The 16,574-nt window shown below is 31.7% G+C and overlaps 2 protein-coding genes across 3 annotated transcripts; one reads left to right on the top strand and one right to left on the bottom strand.

The window, feature by feature from the left end:
• Positions 1–4,190: 4,190 nt before the first annotated feature.
• LOC141670407 (receptor-like protein 7) lies at positions 4,191–7,725 on the top strand. The gene is made up of 2 exons (XM_074476238.1): positions 4,191–5,248; positions 5,321–7,725. The coding sequence occupies exons 1-2, from the start codon at positions 4,372–4,374 to the stop codon at positions 6,286–6,288; spliced, it is 1,845 nt and encodes a 614-aa protein (XP_074332339.1). The 5' UTR covers positions 4,191–4,371; the 3' UTR covers positions 6,289–7,725.
• Positions 7,726–8,739: 1,014 nt separating this feature from the next.
• Positions 8,740–13,627, bottom strand: LOC141672378 (uncharacterized). Of its 2 annotated transcripts, none has more exons than XM_074478958.1 (4): positions 13,557–13,627; positions 12,580–12,654; positions 9,423–9,767; positions 8,740–9,337 (listed from the first exon to the last, which is right to left on the bottom strand). In XM_074478958.1, the coding sequence occupies exons 3-4, from the start codon at positions 9,444–9,446 to the stop codon at positions 8,870–8,872; spliced, it is 492 nt and encodes a 163-aa protein (XP_074335059.1). In that variant the 5' UTR covers positions 9,447–9,767; positions 12,580–12,654; positions 13,557–13,627; the 3' UTR covers positions 8,740–8,869. The 2 variants fall into 2 exon arrangements, with proteins under 2 accessions (XP_074335059.1, XP_074335061.1); XM_074478960.1 differs by having other exon boundaries at positions 8,740–9,325.
• Positions 13,628–16,574: the final 2,947 nt, after the last annotated feature.

The following is a 16,574-nucleotide window of genomic DNA, read 5'->3' as shown; positions in this document are numbered from 1 at the left end:
TGGACATCAAATTATCCAATTAATCCATCTCTATAATCAACAAAATTCACCATAAAATAAAATACATAAATACATGCATATATATATACATAGCCGGTGATAAAAATCAGAACTCTGGGAAAGTTAGTAAGCAAAAGTGAAGGGAGGGGAGGAAAATGATACTAATTCATAGCTTCTTGTGCACCTTATTGATTTCAATAAGAATGTCTTCTTGTTATTACATTAATCGATCAACGAGAGAGAGATATATCGATCAACGAGAGAGAGATATACAGAGAGACAGAGACATAGAGAGTCCTAGATGAGATCGAGAGTGAGTAGGAGAGAGAAAGAGAACGCGATGAGTGAAGAGAGAGATGAGATAATGGGTCGTGTTATTTAAACATAAAATTGTAAAAAAATGATTTTATTTTTCAATTAATAGTATATTTGCAATAACTATTACATGTTGGTATATTTGCAAATAAATACCCCAAAATTGGTTTTCTTGATAATTTCCCTATTTTTTACCCAAGTTGTCGGTGAAATTTGACTCAATTTTCGTAAAATACTCGAGATTTAACCTGAGCTAAAAAGATTATACAATGAAACGAGCTGAAATAAAATTAAAATCAAATGATAATTATCCATTATTTAAAAAATTTAAATAAGCAAATTTTATATCTTAAAATTTTAATCAAATAAAATTTAGAAAAATTATATTATATAAAAAATATTTCGTATATCGCACAAGGTGTAAGGTTGTACAAATTAAAAAAGAAAATATAGAAAGAAAAGGAATGGACTCTCATCGAAAATGAAGAATGAAAACTTGAAAATTAGGTTTTCTAACTTTCTGTTTTTTACTCAAAAATGATTATATCAGTGATTGTTTAATTTGTCTCAAGTGAATAGTGAATAGATGAACGGGCTCAAAATTTAAACGAGGCTTTAAAGCGGTTGCACAAACATACACTATGTAAGACTTCACATCATTTACTTAGAAATAGATCTTTTTTAAGTTAATTACTAACCTAAAACCAGTTCGATATACGAATCCCACGGGAGGAGGATTTATGATTATGTCTCCTCAGCCAGAGTCTGTCACTTAAATGGGGTTTACCTTGTTTCACGTGGTTTGCAGGCTACTACGTGAACATGTAGGGTTTACCCAGTGCGCACCCGAAGCGGCTGCGAATTACTTACGAAAAAACCGCGTGCTATGTATAAATTATTTTTATATTACATAGTTTTTTTTTAATTTAATTTGAAGTAAAAATTTAAGTTATGAAACTTATTTATTTAAAATTTTAATAATATGATTTGATAATATTTATTAATATACACAAAAGATGTATAAGTTAGTGATACTACAGTTTAAAAAATAATGTAATGATTAAAATTTCTATTTTTATTGATATTTATAGGTATGTTTACGAAATATTATTACATATAATTAAAAGGTAAATTTTAGCTGAGATCAATAGTATACGAATTGTTATTAGTATGTTAACCGACCAAATCCAACTAACCATATTCAGATTTATGTCAGTTTAATATATTTAAATGCGAATCAATGGTAAAATTTCATATGTCAATGGAAAAAAAAGTATGCTACCTTGCGGCCCGTTATATCAACCAAATCCATCTAATTATACTTACGATTTTGTTTAATTTTTTTTAGCCTGGGGTAATTATTATTTTATTTTAGACCGAATGGATAATTTGTATTATTTTATTGTAGTTTGATGACATTATATCGACCCCACGAATTTTCTTTCAAATTTTTATTTTGTTATAGTCCCGTCCAATAATATAATATTTTTAGCGGGATCAATACTATTTATTACTTTATTTTACCCCAATTCTTTAAATCCAACTAACTATATTTATCCTTTAAACTTCAATAATATTAATTTTTTTGAAAGTGGACAGTTATATTTTTAAGGGAGGGAGTATCATTTTTCTTAAATTCCATACTCAACCCAAATATAAACATTTGGGAGGAAAGGAGGGAGGAAAGGAGAGAGCGTAACATTAATCATTCCTCGAAACCTTCGAGATTCTCCGGTGATTTTTGTTCCAAATCTCCAACGGACGCGCCATGCCCTGAAGGACACGTTTTACCCATAAACTTTGAATTCTGTGCCGCACGTGCAACCTACATATGTCTTAAGTTCTTTTTTCCCCTACTAAGCGCATCTCCAATAGTTTTTTAGTTCATTTCATAAATTTAATATAAAATATTGAATCTTAGTAACTTTTAAGACATCAATAGCTATTCTCAACTCCAACAATATTCCGTATATTCATTCCTTATACAATATTTAATCATTAAAAAGTAACATTATTACATAAAGTAAAGAAAGAGAAAGTGTTTCTTTCAAATATATATTATAAAATAAAAGTTAGAAGAGGAGAGATGTTAGCTAAAGATAAGGAATGGGAAGAAGATCTTAGTGGATCTTAGTGATTTAAGGAATCACTAAGATACTGTTGGAGTAATTTTTTTCTCCATGTTCCTTATATTTGACATTGGGTGTGTTTGGTATTGTTGTTGCAGACAGCAACAACAGCTTTTCGCTGAAAAGCAGTTGAAAGACTGTTTGCTAAAATTTAAAAGTTGTTTTTCAGAAAAGTGTTTTCGGCTTAAAAGCTGCTGTTAGAAAAAGTAAGTCCCCCCGTACTTTTAGAAAAAGCTGTTTTTCAGCTATTGCGGGAAGCAGATGTTGATTTCACCATCAAACCTTACAAAAATATCATTATTTTTAATTTTTTACATCAGAACATATACGTATCAAAAAAATTACCAAACAGTCATCTGATTTTTACAGCAGCACTTTTTCTAACACCGCATCAATTTTTAACAGCAATCCCAAACAGAGCCTAAGACTCTAAAGAGCTAAGCTGTTGGAGTTGTTATAAAAGGCGTGTTTGGGAACAAAATATAAGTTACTTATTGACTTATAAGCCCGTAACTTCTTATCGACGAGTGTTTGTCGACCCAACTTATAAGTTAGATTTTCAACTTATAAGCTAGATTTTCAACTTATAAGCTAATAAGTTGAATGTTAGTAACAACGTACTTTTTCTTAACTTATTTTGATTTTTCGCCTTTTTATTGACTTAAGTTTTAAAAAATATATTTTTAAATGTTAATCTAATCTAAAATCCATGAATTAAGATAATTATATTTAAAAATTATTTATTTTGATTAATTTAAGTAAAAAAGAATTCTGACTTATAAGTAAAATAATCCAAACAATGTAACTTATAAGTTATAAGTGTTATCTACTTATCACTTGTAAATCACTTATTCATTTTAAGTCATAAGTTACTTATTTTAAGATTTTCCAAAAATGCACTTAATTACGAACGGGGTAAGTTACTTATTTTAAAATTTTACAAAAGAGCACTTAATCCAGGCCAAAGGTAGAGAGCTCAATTATTTAAATATCCCTTAGATCATTGCACTAATCCTAATAGTAATATTGAGAGCGAGTTCTTCCAAATTTATCTTAAAATTAAGCATATTATAAAAAAATATTTTCTTAGTTTATCACCTGCCTCATTTTTAAGATGCTATCAAGTATGCCATATTTTATTTATTTTAGTTAAAAATTATTTTCCTCCCTTTTTACACATCTTTCTATTTTCATCATTTAATTTCACTGCTCATCATAGTTTATATATTATTATTTTAATAATAAGACACAAATACAAGTTATATCGCATGAGTTTATATATAAAAAAATTCTCTTAAATCACTGTAACATTATATTTTATTATATTATAAGATATTTTTTAGAACATTGTTGTAACCCATTTCATATTTGGAAGTTACTCTCTTTGTTGAGTAGTATAAGTTACGAGACTGAGATTTTACAAACATTATAATGCTCTTTTTCAAAATATACTTTTATAAGTTATTTTATTTATATTATTTCTTCTAATAAAATTTTAATATTCAAAATTTTATAAAAAAGAAAATTTTTAAAAAATTATATAAATATACTCCCTCTGTCCGTATGAGTTTTTAGCATTTTTGATTTACACGGAAACCAATGAACTGAGTAAAATAATATATACGCAAGTGGATGAAGTTATGCAATGGCAGAATTGTGTTTCTAATGTGCTATAGCCTATAGTAGTACTCACAATTATGTTAGTAATTTAGTATTATTAATTTGATAGGAAAAAATCTAGGGGCCATATCATATACTGTGAATCTGGTAATGCAAATCTAGTGGCCATATCACATACTAACAAGAAAATGAAGTTTCCTGCTCACAATTCAGTTTTGCATCTTCCTGTTTTATTGTTTTGTGTGATAATTACATTAAAGGGCTGTTGAAAATCAATAATGCAGGGCACACTTCACAGCTTCACCTCATGGGGTCATTATCTTTGTATACAGTTTCCATACTGCATCCTCTCTTTCTGCTATTCATTTTTCATTCTAGATCAGTAGTTAGCACAAAATCAAATCCTTCTATGCAGCCACTTTGCCATGTAGAGGAGAGAATGGCCTTGTTGCAGTTCAAACAAGGCTTCGAAATCTCGAAAACAGCCTTTTATGCGCCTTCTGCTTATCCTAAGATCCTATCCTGGAAACTCCAAGGAAACACAAGCAAAGATTGCTGCTCGTGGGAAGGAGTGTACTGCGACCAACAAACAGGCCATGTTGATAGTCTTGATCTTAGTAGCAGTTTTCTCTATGGTTCCATCGACTCCGAGAGCAGCCTGTTTAGCCTTAATCACCTCCGCAGCTTAAATCTTGCTGACAACCATTTTAATTACTCCCTGATTCCATCCAAAATAGCTTCTCTTTCGAGACTTTCACGTCTTAATCTCTCATCTTCTGTATTTTCTGGTCAGATTCCTTCAGAAATCTTGAAATTGTCCAGCTTGACCTCTCTTGATCTATCCTTTAATGTAGGTTTCTCATCCCAGGAAAATCTTTTGAAACTCGAGACACGTAATTTTAGAAGCCTTGTTGGAAACTTGACAAACTTGATACAACTTAACCTCAGTATGGTGAACATTACATCTATGGTACCTGCTTCGCTAAACAACTTATTCTTTCTGTCATCTCTCGGGCTCAGAGGGTGTGGTTTATATGGTGAAATTCCGGTTGGCATCTTCCTGCTGCCAAACATACAAGTTCTTGATGTTGGGAGAAACCGTAAACTCAGCGGTCATTTGCCTGAAAATTTTGATTCTAGTCTAAAGCTTGAGGAATTAAGGCTTGACTACACAGATGTGTCCGGCAAGTTACCTGACTCTATAAGAGAACTCAAATATTTAAGGATTCTAAATATCAACAACTGCCTTTTTTCAGGTTCTATTCCGGCCACAGTTAGTAACATGACCACACTTACTGCACTGGACTTGAGCAGAAATTATTTTTCAGGCAAGGTTCCATCACTTGCAATCATGTCACAACTCTCTTATCTGTCACTTGCTCACAATAATTTCACTAACAATATACCAGCATCCTTTGCAAATCTTACCAGTCTAACTTATTTAGATCTTAATCATAATAGGTTTTCAGGGATTGTTCCATCTTGGTTTATGAACCTAACTCGTTTAACACATCTTGACCTTTCTTACAATCCGTGGAAGGGATCAGTTCCAACATCATTGTCACAGATTGAAAATCTTGAATTTCTTAATCTTTTTCATGCTAATCTCAGTGGAATTGTGGAATTAGATATATTTCTTAGCTTAAAAAAACTAACTACTCTCAAACTTTCGCAGAACTATTTTTCTGTAGTAGAAAATAACATAACCAATATTACTCTTCCACAATTCAAGTACTTGGCATTAAGTGGATGCAAAATGACGAAGTTTCCACATTTCCTTCAGTTTCAAGATGAGCTAGAGGATCTGTTCCTTGATGATAATCGAATTCAAGGCCTCATACCAGAATATATTTGGAACAGAAGCAAAGAAAGTATGGATTCAGTATGGCTTGGAGGGAACCAACTAACAGGATTTGAGCATAATCCAGTTGTTCTGCCATGGACTCGTTTACGTTTATTAGCCCTTTGGAATAAAATGATGGAAGGTTCACTCACAGTTCCCCCGGCATCAACTCTAGCTTATTTTGCATCAGGAAATAGAATGACAGGGGAAATCTCGCCTTTGATCTGCAATGTGAAATCCCTCATTGTGTTAGAACTGAGTGACAACAACTTCGTTGGCAAGATTCCTTCATGTCTAGGAAACTTCAGCAATGACTTGATGATACTGGATCTGAAAAGGAACAACTTTAAAGGGAGCATACCTGAAATGAGTTCAGACTGAAGAAAGTGGATTTAAGAGAAAATCAATTCCAGGGATAACTACCAAGATCATTAGCAAACTGCACCGTGCTTGAAGTTCTTAATCTGGGAGAGAATCAAATTGATGATTCATTTCCTTTGTGGCTTGGAACTCTTCCAGAACTGCAGGTCCTAATATTGCGATCCAACCTGTTCCATGGTGCAATACAGAATTATACCACCAATTCAGAGTTTCCAAAGTTGCGAATCATCGACCTCTACAACAATTCTTTTGCAGGAGATTTGCCACTTGAACACTTCAAGAATTGTGATGCCATGAAATTTAAGGTAGACAAGCTGGAATATATGAATACCATAATCCTGCCATTAATTGGGGGTTGGATACTCTCTCAAGACTACCAAGCTTCTCGATAATTACTTGAAGTATACCACAGAGAGAAGCGTGCAAATCTCCTTGTTTTTCCCTATCATCTCATGATTCAATTTGGAGCTCAGCCGTCTGTACCAACTTAGACATACATAATAGCAGGCAGAAGTTGTGCAATGATTTGAAAAGATTTTTCAAGATTTGAACAGCTAACCACTTCATTCAAGGTCTCATACGCAGAAGACCTAAGTTTAGAGTCACCTCCATCAGTTCTATCAGCAGTTTCAACTAGACATTTTATAATGTTCGAAAGTTGCTGTGTGAGGAGCATCCCTTAAGCTCCCTAACAATACCTCAACAAAACTCAATTGCTTGCAGAATCACCAGAATCACCAGAATCACCAGAATCAGGGACCTCATAATCTTGAAGTTCGAGCTCTTCATCACGGCAGAGCTCCAAAACTCAATTGCTTGCAGGGCAACACCTTCTTCATCTCCTTTAACTGCATTAGAGTGAGCTGAAAAATTGTCTGCATATACGGTTCAAGCACATCATAATACATTGATGCTATTGAAACAAGACACTCAAAAGCAGCCTGCCTAATTAGAGTGTCTTCTGCCATGGCTGCCTCACAAACACCTTCATGATGAAATTCCGCTCCATCTCATTCTGAAAGTTAGTCTGTGCAAAATCCAGGGCATTGTTTAATGCCCTTGTAGCTGCAAGGCGAGCATTTACAATTTGCTCTGCTCCATTCATTCTATGGACTACAGCAGTAAGGACTGAGTTTACACTGTTAACTCCCGTTAACTCTGTTAAGTGTAACTCTGAACTCGAGTTACACACCTTGCAGAATGTCCAAAGTACAGGTACTCACTTCGCATTTTACTCCAAAGAATTGGCATTTTCATCCTAGCTGAAACCAGTAAAAAAGAATTACTGCCCTGTACTGTGCCTATCTTATTACACTTTATTTTAGAGTATGAGTAACTGGTTCCAGTATTCTGCTTGTATTTGCTCATTTAATAATGTAGATGACTGATGAAATATATTAATTAGTGAGTTTCATATTATTATTAAAACCTTTATCAAGAGCATTACCAATGGTTGGCACCTGTCCACTTTTCCACGTAATTAAAAATATTATTTTTAATATTTTCTATCTTTCGCATCAATTTTGACATTTTTTTTTACAAAACACTGCAATAATTGGCATTCTTAGATAATAACTTCACATACTTAAGAAAAATAAATCTAAAATATAAATATATTAGAAATATAATTATTTATTCATTATTGGATCATAAAGGAGAGTATAAAGGAAGTTGACAGTCAATGCAAAATGAGTTTGGCACGTCAATGGCATTGAACACTCATGTAAGATGGGTTAACACCCCTCTTGACACAACCATTTGAGTTACTCTAAGTATATTTATACTCTTTATTAAGAAATAATATCCAAAATATACTATTTTCAACTCTAAAATATCCAAAATGTTAAAAAATTCTAACAAATTACTAAAATTTGATGTAATAATAAACAAAATATTGTAATAATAAACAAAATATTGTACCCTAACAATTATTGATTACATTTATAATTTTTACTAATATTTATTAAAATATATCAAGTACATATATTTAATATTTTCAATTCATGCACTGTAGTCCATTATAAGTGTGAAAAGAGAGAGAGGACAGTTAAAAAAAGGTGATATGCAACGAATTTATTTCTAAAATTTATTATAAAATTAAAACTAATGTTTAAATATATATATTTAAAAAAATATTTTTGTGAAATTTTGAAATTAACACCATAAAATAAAAATGAAATTCAAATCAGTAGTATTACTCAAAAAATTAAAAATATGATATATTTAATTTTTAATATTTAAAATATGTAAAATACATAAAAATTAGTTTTTTATTTTGAAATTCATAGTTTACACACAAAATTAAGCAAAAGGGACGCAAACTACAAAATGTAAAAATAGATATTCAATTTTTTATTTTGGTCAAAGTTGAGTGCTGCATTTTCTGTCTTTTATTGGACAACGAGAAAAACTGTTAATGCATCTCCTAATACAAATTTTGTTGCATATAGAGCTAGTAAACCTTCATGTATTAGTAATATATATATTTTGTGGCATACACTGTGGAAAAAACCCAAATAAAGTAGGCAAGACAAAAATGGCATGTGCAAAGATGCCTAGAGGTTAAAAAACAACTGAAAAATTAAGCAGGAGATATGGCATTAGGAGTTGGGACAGTGGCAGTAGATTCAGGAACATCATCCAAATTATTAAGCTTTTCAGTGGTACTAGTGAATTCTCTTGCTGATTGTTTAAGGGGGTCATTGGTAGGATCCAGCAAAAGCTTCTTATATCTCAAGCCCTTCTCTTTGGCCTTCTTCACACACTTATTGTAGCCATCAACCTCTGCATTTGAAAGAGCATCGTTAAACCTATTTGTCTCTTCAGTTTTCCTTTTTAAGCAAGTTTTTTCACCAGTAGATTTCAACTCTGCAATGTACTCTTGTTTGAATTTTTCAACTAATCTCTCGGCCATCTCCTGATTTATCTTTTCCAAGTTAACCTCGCTTTGTGCTTCCTCCAGTTCTTGAGTCAACTTCGATATTTGGGCAGCATCCTGTACACACATTTCCTGGAGACTCCGAGCCCAAGCTAACGCCTGCAAAACAACCTGCAAAACAACATAAAATTGGGTGTTCCACAACTGAAAGGGACATAACTTTACTTTTTTCAGTTCCCTGAAAGTACTGACTAACCCGAACTATATTCATAGCCACCATCTCGGATGATTCCACGATGCCTGATTATTTGGAACGCCTTAGATCTACATATGAACTGACAGCCTTGGTTACCTCCACAGCAGCTTTTCAGGACTTCACTGTGTCAGCATCCGACATATCAGAATCATCATGGAGGTTCAGCAGATGTTTGTTGGCTAAAGCAGAGAAATACTGTTGGGTTGTCGACTCCAACGTGGGGGAAGAAAGATGTTTCTTGCTAGCGGTCATTGGAAATGTCCCTTTGCCAAGTGCAGATGGAGGAGGAGGGTCTTACAATTTTTCTCCTTTTTCATCCATGAGACGGCGTCTCATTCTCAGACACTGCACAAGAAGAAGAAACCTATCAGCAAACCAAATTTTTTTAACCCCTTCTACATTGAATCTAGTATCCTAAATTATGACATCAACTTTGTATTTCCATACGTCTCAATACAAAAATATGAGAGATGCTTTTCCTGCTCATACATTAACATCTGTTTAGTACACTACTATTATAGCTTAGCAGTTATGTGTAACACTGTAAGCATTCAATATCCAAGATATGTGCATGCACATATGTTTTTATTAGATTAATTTTTCCTACTCATTACTTACAAGAAAATGTTTAAATACCGTTTTATGTACTTGTGAATATTTGGAGAAGTTTATACGTACGTGCACACCTCCATTTATTAGTGCACACCCTTTCATTGGGATTAAGACCAAATTATTCTTATCAAACATAAAGAGCTTGGAGTTAATTTGCAAGAGTATACATCAAGGGTGTGCACATATTAACTCCCATATTTAATGGTACTTTGTCCTAACAATGATTGCTTAGCATATTTTGTCGTATACTTCTAATTCTAATTGATTATCACTTTAATTTAATTATGTAAATAAATTTATAGTAAATTTTGTCGATTTGCTTGTTTAGTACCAAGTTAAAAGAATTAGTAGATCACATATGCCAACAACATACTGGACCACGTGAAGATAGCAAACAAAGAAAAAAAATCATGGTTAGGAAGGTGCTTTCTTCGAGTAAACATAAAACTACACATCCTCCCTAAAGAATCATGGAAAATAAGTACAACATCTTACGCATATCACTAAAAAAATTAATGTCTAAATTACAAATTACTATAGTATCGTCCAAAACTAACTAAAATAGAGTACACAAGTTACGAATACAAGCTACACAAAGTATCACGTACGTAAAATAATAAATAGTTTCTTAAAATAGAGTGAAGCCAAATGTGACCTAATATTTTGAATAAATTGAATTTATATCATGGCTCGAGATTGCATATTTGCTTATTCTAGATCCCATTTTTGGTCAAGCTGATGGTCATTCTAGTCAGCGGTGCTACATAATATATTGATACTTTACTCCGACTTGTTTTGTAAGATAAACAAAAGCCGATTACATAACGTTGCTTTAAAACTAGGAACAAACAAAACTATATCCTACAACTTCTCCCTACCAGAAACTAGGTGGTTCGTGATTTTTTTTGGTTGGCGAGGGGCGTGAGAAAGAGATCCCTGTATAACAGGGTACATTACACGCGAGAAGAACTAGTGGAAAACATAAAAGAAGAAATCACTTTCTCCTAGAACATCTCGACTACTCTTAGACTTTTTTAATCTAATTTCTTTTTACTGAATTTACTTTAACACAAGTGTACATTAATACGAATTTAATTCCAACAAGGTTCAAAGCCTATTTTGGAAACTAGGAGGTTCATGATTTTATTTTTTTTGGGGAAAGGGGTGAGAAAGAGATCATTCTATAACGGGGTACATTACACGGGAGAAGACGTAGTGGAAAATATAAAAGGACAAATATTTTTTACACATGAGCCACATGTCAATCTTGTGTGAAACTAGGAGGATTAACTAAATGTCTGTGTTTGTTTCAGATAGAGGATTAACTACAAATAGATTTCACACATTACATAACTCTCATTATAATGAAATATTTCACTATTTTAGATGTTTTAACAAATATTTGATACATTGGTAGCATTAAAATGAACTTGCAAAATATTTATTGCTGACAATGTTTGTACTGACATTTAATATGATATTCCTTTAGTTCTAATTATCACACTAATAGCAAGCTGATAGGAGATCAAAAGATTCCTATTTATTGGCTTGTTTTATACTAACATTGTTTTGCAGAAACTTGATTAAACTTCTTACCAGCTAAAATTTAGACTTAAGTTTAATTTTACTTAACATCAAGCTCTTGGTGATGATTGACAATGATCTCACATGTTTTGAGCCCAAAAAAGAGCAAAAAAAAGATTATCTGCTATTTCAAGGAGATCATTTAGGACTTCATTTATGAGGACTATTGTATTCACATGTATGCATACAATATTATAGCGCAGGTTACATGCAACATATCCGTATTATACTTCCTATTTATCCTTAATTTTAAAGAAACCAAAGTGCCTACTTTCACACTGATTCAATTCAAGACCGTTGGGGTTATCCACTATTTAATAGTTCATATATTCTATAGTGTGTACTCATTTTAGAGCGCATTCGATGAATATCATTTCATGTTAAATTCTAGTAGTATACACATGCAATTGTATTTGGGTTCATAAGTTTAATAGTACGTTTCATGTAACTTGTATTTTTCAAAGGTGCAATATTATTACAACCGAGTACTATGTTTGGAAAACAAGGATTTAGGGAATTAGTTTCATTTCACCGAAGTTTGTGCTTGAATAGTATAGTTTGTAGAGAGCATTTGATTAAGGAAACACGGTTACGAGCAAGTTACTATGAGTGATAAATTTTCGAATCTTGTGATCCTATCAATTCAATAATTATTATATATTCTCCTAGCAAAATCCTACCTAAATTTCTCTGTTTTGCTTATTTGTTAATATTTATATTGTGGGTTTCATAACGATTCTAAACTCACGAAAAGCATATAATAACAAATAGTTAATAGACCATAATAACAAGTATTCTCGACAGTTTGACAGTTTAACAAATAGTCAGCAATAACATCTATTCACCTCTCCATGTGTGCATTTTAATATACAAGTGAAGATAAAATATACCAAATAAATGAATAGTGAATGAAAATATGAATGGAGTATTTTGTAAAAAAATAAATTTGTAAGTACACTACCTGCAGAATAGAGAACACCGGTGAGGCTTGCATTATAAATTTATGGAGCATGTTCTGGAGCACTTTCTTCATTGTCTATTGGCAAAATTCGATAACATGTGTAAGAAATTTGATATAAAAAATTTGGAAAAAAAAATTAAAATCAGCACAATAGACTAAAAGTGTAGGAATAGTTTATTGGAGTGTATTCGTTTTCATGTTGTCTACAACAGCTCAATCAACTAAGTTTTCAATCATGTTCAATCCATATCCAAAAACAAAAAAAAAATCAAAATTATATATGAATAAAGATCAATATTCACCAAGGAAAGTGTCTCAAAGGGTCTACATAAGTTGATAGTATTCATAGAGAAAATGAATCCAACTAGTTCAATCCATTATAAATCATATATCACTATATGGCCACATTTATAGGTGTATATATAACTTATCTAATTTGGACATTATCCAATGAATAAATTGAATACACAAATTTAGGTATGACTGATCATTAATGATTGATACATAATTATTTCTTTAGGCCGTGAATTACCTATACTTAACAAAAAATTTGGAGAAAAATCCCCACGGCTTGTATAATTCTTGTTCTCAATAAAACTTAGTTTAATACCATTACACAAGAAACACACACTAGAACAAACTTTATAATAGTATCGCCTAAGGGAACCTCATATTTTAAGTGAATTATAACATATTAAACATTACAAAACTTTCATAACCATATATAAAAAGTGTTGATTTCTTTCTAATCTCACTATCTCACATAATCAAACTCGATTCTTATTTCCCCCTTCTTATTATTATTACCTAACTTCTGTATCAAGCTCGTAAAACATACACCCCACCACTTCTATTCTAAAATTAAAACTAGTGTTGATTGAACAGAAATGAATGAACAACTTTTAAAGAATTACAATAATTTATTATAATTCATACTTCATAAGACACTTTCATCAACATGTAAGATATAAACAAACCTGGAATTTGTCATAGTTTTGCTCTAAGAAAGCCCAAGCCATTCATCGGAGGATTAGTTTTGCTTTTTTTATTAGTTTACGGCTGGGGTGGGTGGAATGAAGTCTTTAATCATCTTTATTTATAGATATAATTTAGGGTTTTGTTTTGCTGGTTGCCATTAGATATTGGGCCAAAATTAAAATGTTGTTGGGCTTATTTTAAAAATTAGGTAAATATACTAATAAAAATTAGGTTTTGTTGTATGGTGGGCTATTTGTGATATGCTTGGCCCATTAAGGCATAATGAATAAATAAGTCTATGTGGGTTAAATTGTTCTATGCACACTCAATTTCAATTTTAGAGATCTTAAACTTGTGTATTCCTTAGCAAGTTTGGTTGATCATTTATTTAAATAATTATTTATGCACTCTATTTAATTTATTTTAATACTAAATTATTATATTTTCACATATTAAAATCATTGTTGTATTTTTTTAAAATTACTGTAAAATAATTTTAATTTGCGAGGTTAATATTTGTAATGGTAACTAAAATTAAAATTCATTATTATTCAAGACTTGTGCATATATTTTTTAATTTGTTCTATACCACATTTCAATTTGTATTAAATAAAATTGTTCTTTATAATTTAGTTTTTCATGCACTGTCCTTGGTCTCTAAATTCTAATTGTTTTCATTTACTCGAATACGTTTAACAGGCTTTCAAATTTTAATGTACCAACTAAATTTTAATTTTTATTGTTATATTGATTTTGGTTGCTGATAATATTCATAAATACGACAACTTCTCGTTTGTTTCATGTTTTCTTTTGAAACAAAAAATAATTTAAAAAAAATTGAAGATATTCATATATTATTTAGATGTAAGGTGGGATTTTTAAAAATAATAATATTTGGTTTAAAATTAGTTATAACGATATTTATTTATTTTAAAAAATTTACTTTGATATGAAAAATTGAAGATATTAATGTCATATTTAAAACTATAACTTTATTTACACTATTATAGCCTAAATTTGGTAATTCTCATTTTCCGGTCAAGAAGGGTAATTGGATAAATCATGAATAATTGAGTTTTAAGTTGCACCATGGGCTATGGACCCCTAACTTAGGAAAATTCAAAGTATGTCTAGTTGAAGGAAAAGAACAAAGTGCAAGCTTATCTTAGCTCAAGGTAAGGCAACATCAAGGCAAAAGGCTTTTCGTAGGAAAGGAAAATATGGAAGTCACATAATAAGAAAAACATAGGATGCCTCATGATTTTAAAAAGATGACACGAGATATTTACTAATATTTTTTTTTGTAAGTACTCTTTAAAGAATACTATGGGTTGGAAGTGAAGCCTTATATGTAACCACCGAAAATCCCTAAAATCTCACCCATGTATTCATTACAACCACAACTCTTATATGGTCTTTTTGAAGAAGAACCACCATACTCATACTTTGTTGTAACTGAATTTTCTCGTCAATAAATTTACGCTAGAATAAGTTATCCTGATCAAGATCATAATTGCGGGAAGAAGAGATATGTTATAGTGATGGACGCTCTTTGGAGAAAAAAGATAAGACCTGAAGGATAGCCATGACTAAGGTTGTATAATGGTGGAAATGACGGAGATCCATAAAAGATGATTTTCATCCAGGGGTCGATCAAGATTCGAAGGATGTAGATGCGGGCACGATTGAGATCCACATATGGCGAATTCCAATCATGAGGATCAAACAAGGGTTAAGGTTGCAACTGTAGCCAAGAAGGAGCTGAGATGGATGCAAACTCGGATTTATTCGGTAGACAAGTTGTTTATATTCGGTAGACAACTCGTACACCTATAAATACATAAGATTTATTCGGTAGACAAGTTGTTTATATTGTTTTAGCTCATTCTCAATTTCCATAAGTCTGAGTTGTACGATTTTATAGCCTAAATAAAGCTTATCGAATTCCCTTAATTCTGAGGAGATCTGGTAACAAAATACCAAGTCTAACAGTCCAAATATATATGAAAAACTAACAACAAATTTTTATTAAAAATAAACCTTTATGGTTTAGAGGAGTGAAGAAACCTATTTGAATTAGAAGATTCGAGAAACCTATTTGGTTTAAAAGATTAAATAAGCCTATTCAACTTCGAAGATTGAATTATCCAATTCGATTTAGAAGATGAGAATCTTATTTGGTTTACAAGTTTAGAAAATTAGATTTGGTTTAGAAGATTTGAGAATTTTATTCACTCGAGATGACTTAGTAGGGGAAACTCAAAGGATGATCAAGAGGAGAACTCTCTTAAAAGAAGACAGTATAAAAGACATCTAGTCATCGTCCTTAGGTCGATCCCTCAAGATTACAATCAACTATTTTTGTTGTGCTCTCAGTTATTTGTTTTTTAGACTTACGCATGAAGAAGACTGTGAAGAAGATTCTACATGGAGGAAATCCCACAAACTCTTGGGACGCACCTTGACTAAGAGATCTGATGCCTAAATGACTTTCAACAGTTTACAGGAGAGTTAGCTGATTGGACATGTCTGTAGATCTATGTCGCTTTCTCGAGGTAACACTTAAAGTTCCATACTAATTGTGTCTCTTATAGAAAGAAAATATTATCTAAAAAATATCAAGAGTAATCGGGTGTTATATTTCAATCAGGAAGAGCACATCCTACACATTATTAATGTTCTGAGGTGCATTTCCCCTCTTAGAGCACGCCCTTGAACAAATATTTATTCAAAAATTTCCAATAAAGATATACTCATGATCATGCGAGTTCCGCAAACTGCTTGAAGAATTTCTTGATTGGAAACCATTTCCTCGTCTTTTATAACACACCTTTTCCACTGTGCACGACTTTAGTACAATAATGATTATGAGGTAAACTGCAATGACTACAAGAGGGTTTGTATATTAATTTTAAAATTTCAGAAGAAAAGAAGATATTGGAGAAGCGAGGTACCCTAATCCACTTCAGGTGCCCACAAATTTCCAAAGAAATTCTATGGAGAGGCACTTCAGACAC

Source organism: Apium graveolens, chromosome 7, assembly GCF_009905375.1.
Source record: "Apium graveolens cultivar Ventura chromosome 7, ASM990537v1, whole genome shotgun sequence".
In the NCBI taxonomy this organism is placed as follows: domain Eukaryota; kingdom Viridiplantae; phylum Streptophyta; class Magnoliopsida; order Apiales; family Apiaceae; genus Apium; species Apium graveolens.
The sequence above is the reverse complement of the archived record's forward strand: the minus strand, read 5'-3'. Positions and strand labels throughout refer to the sequence as shown.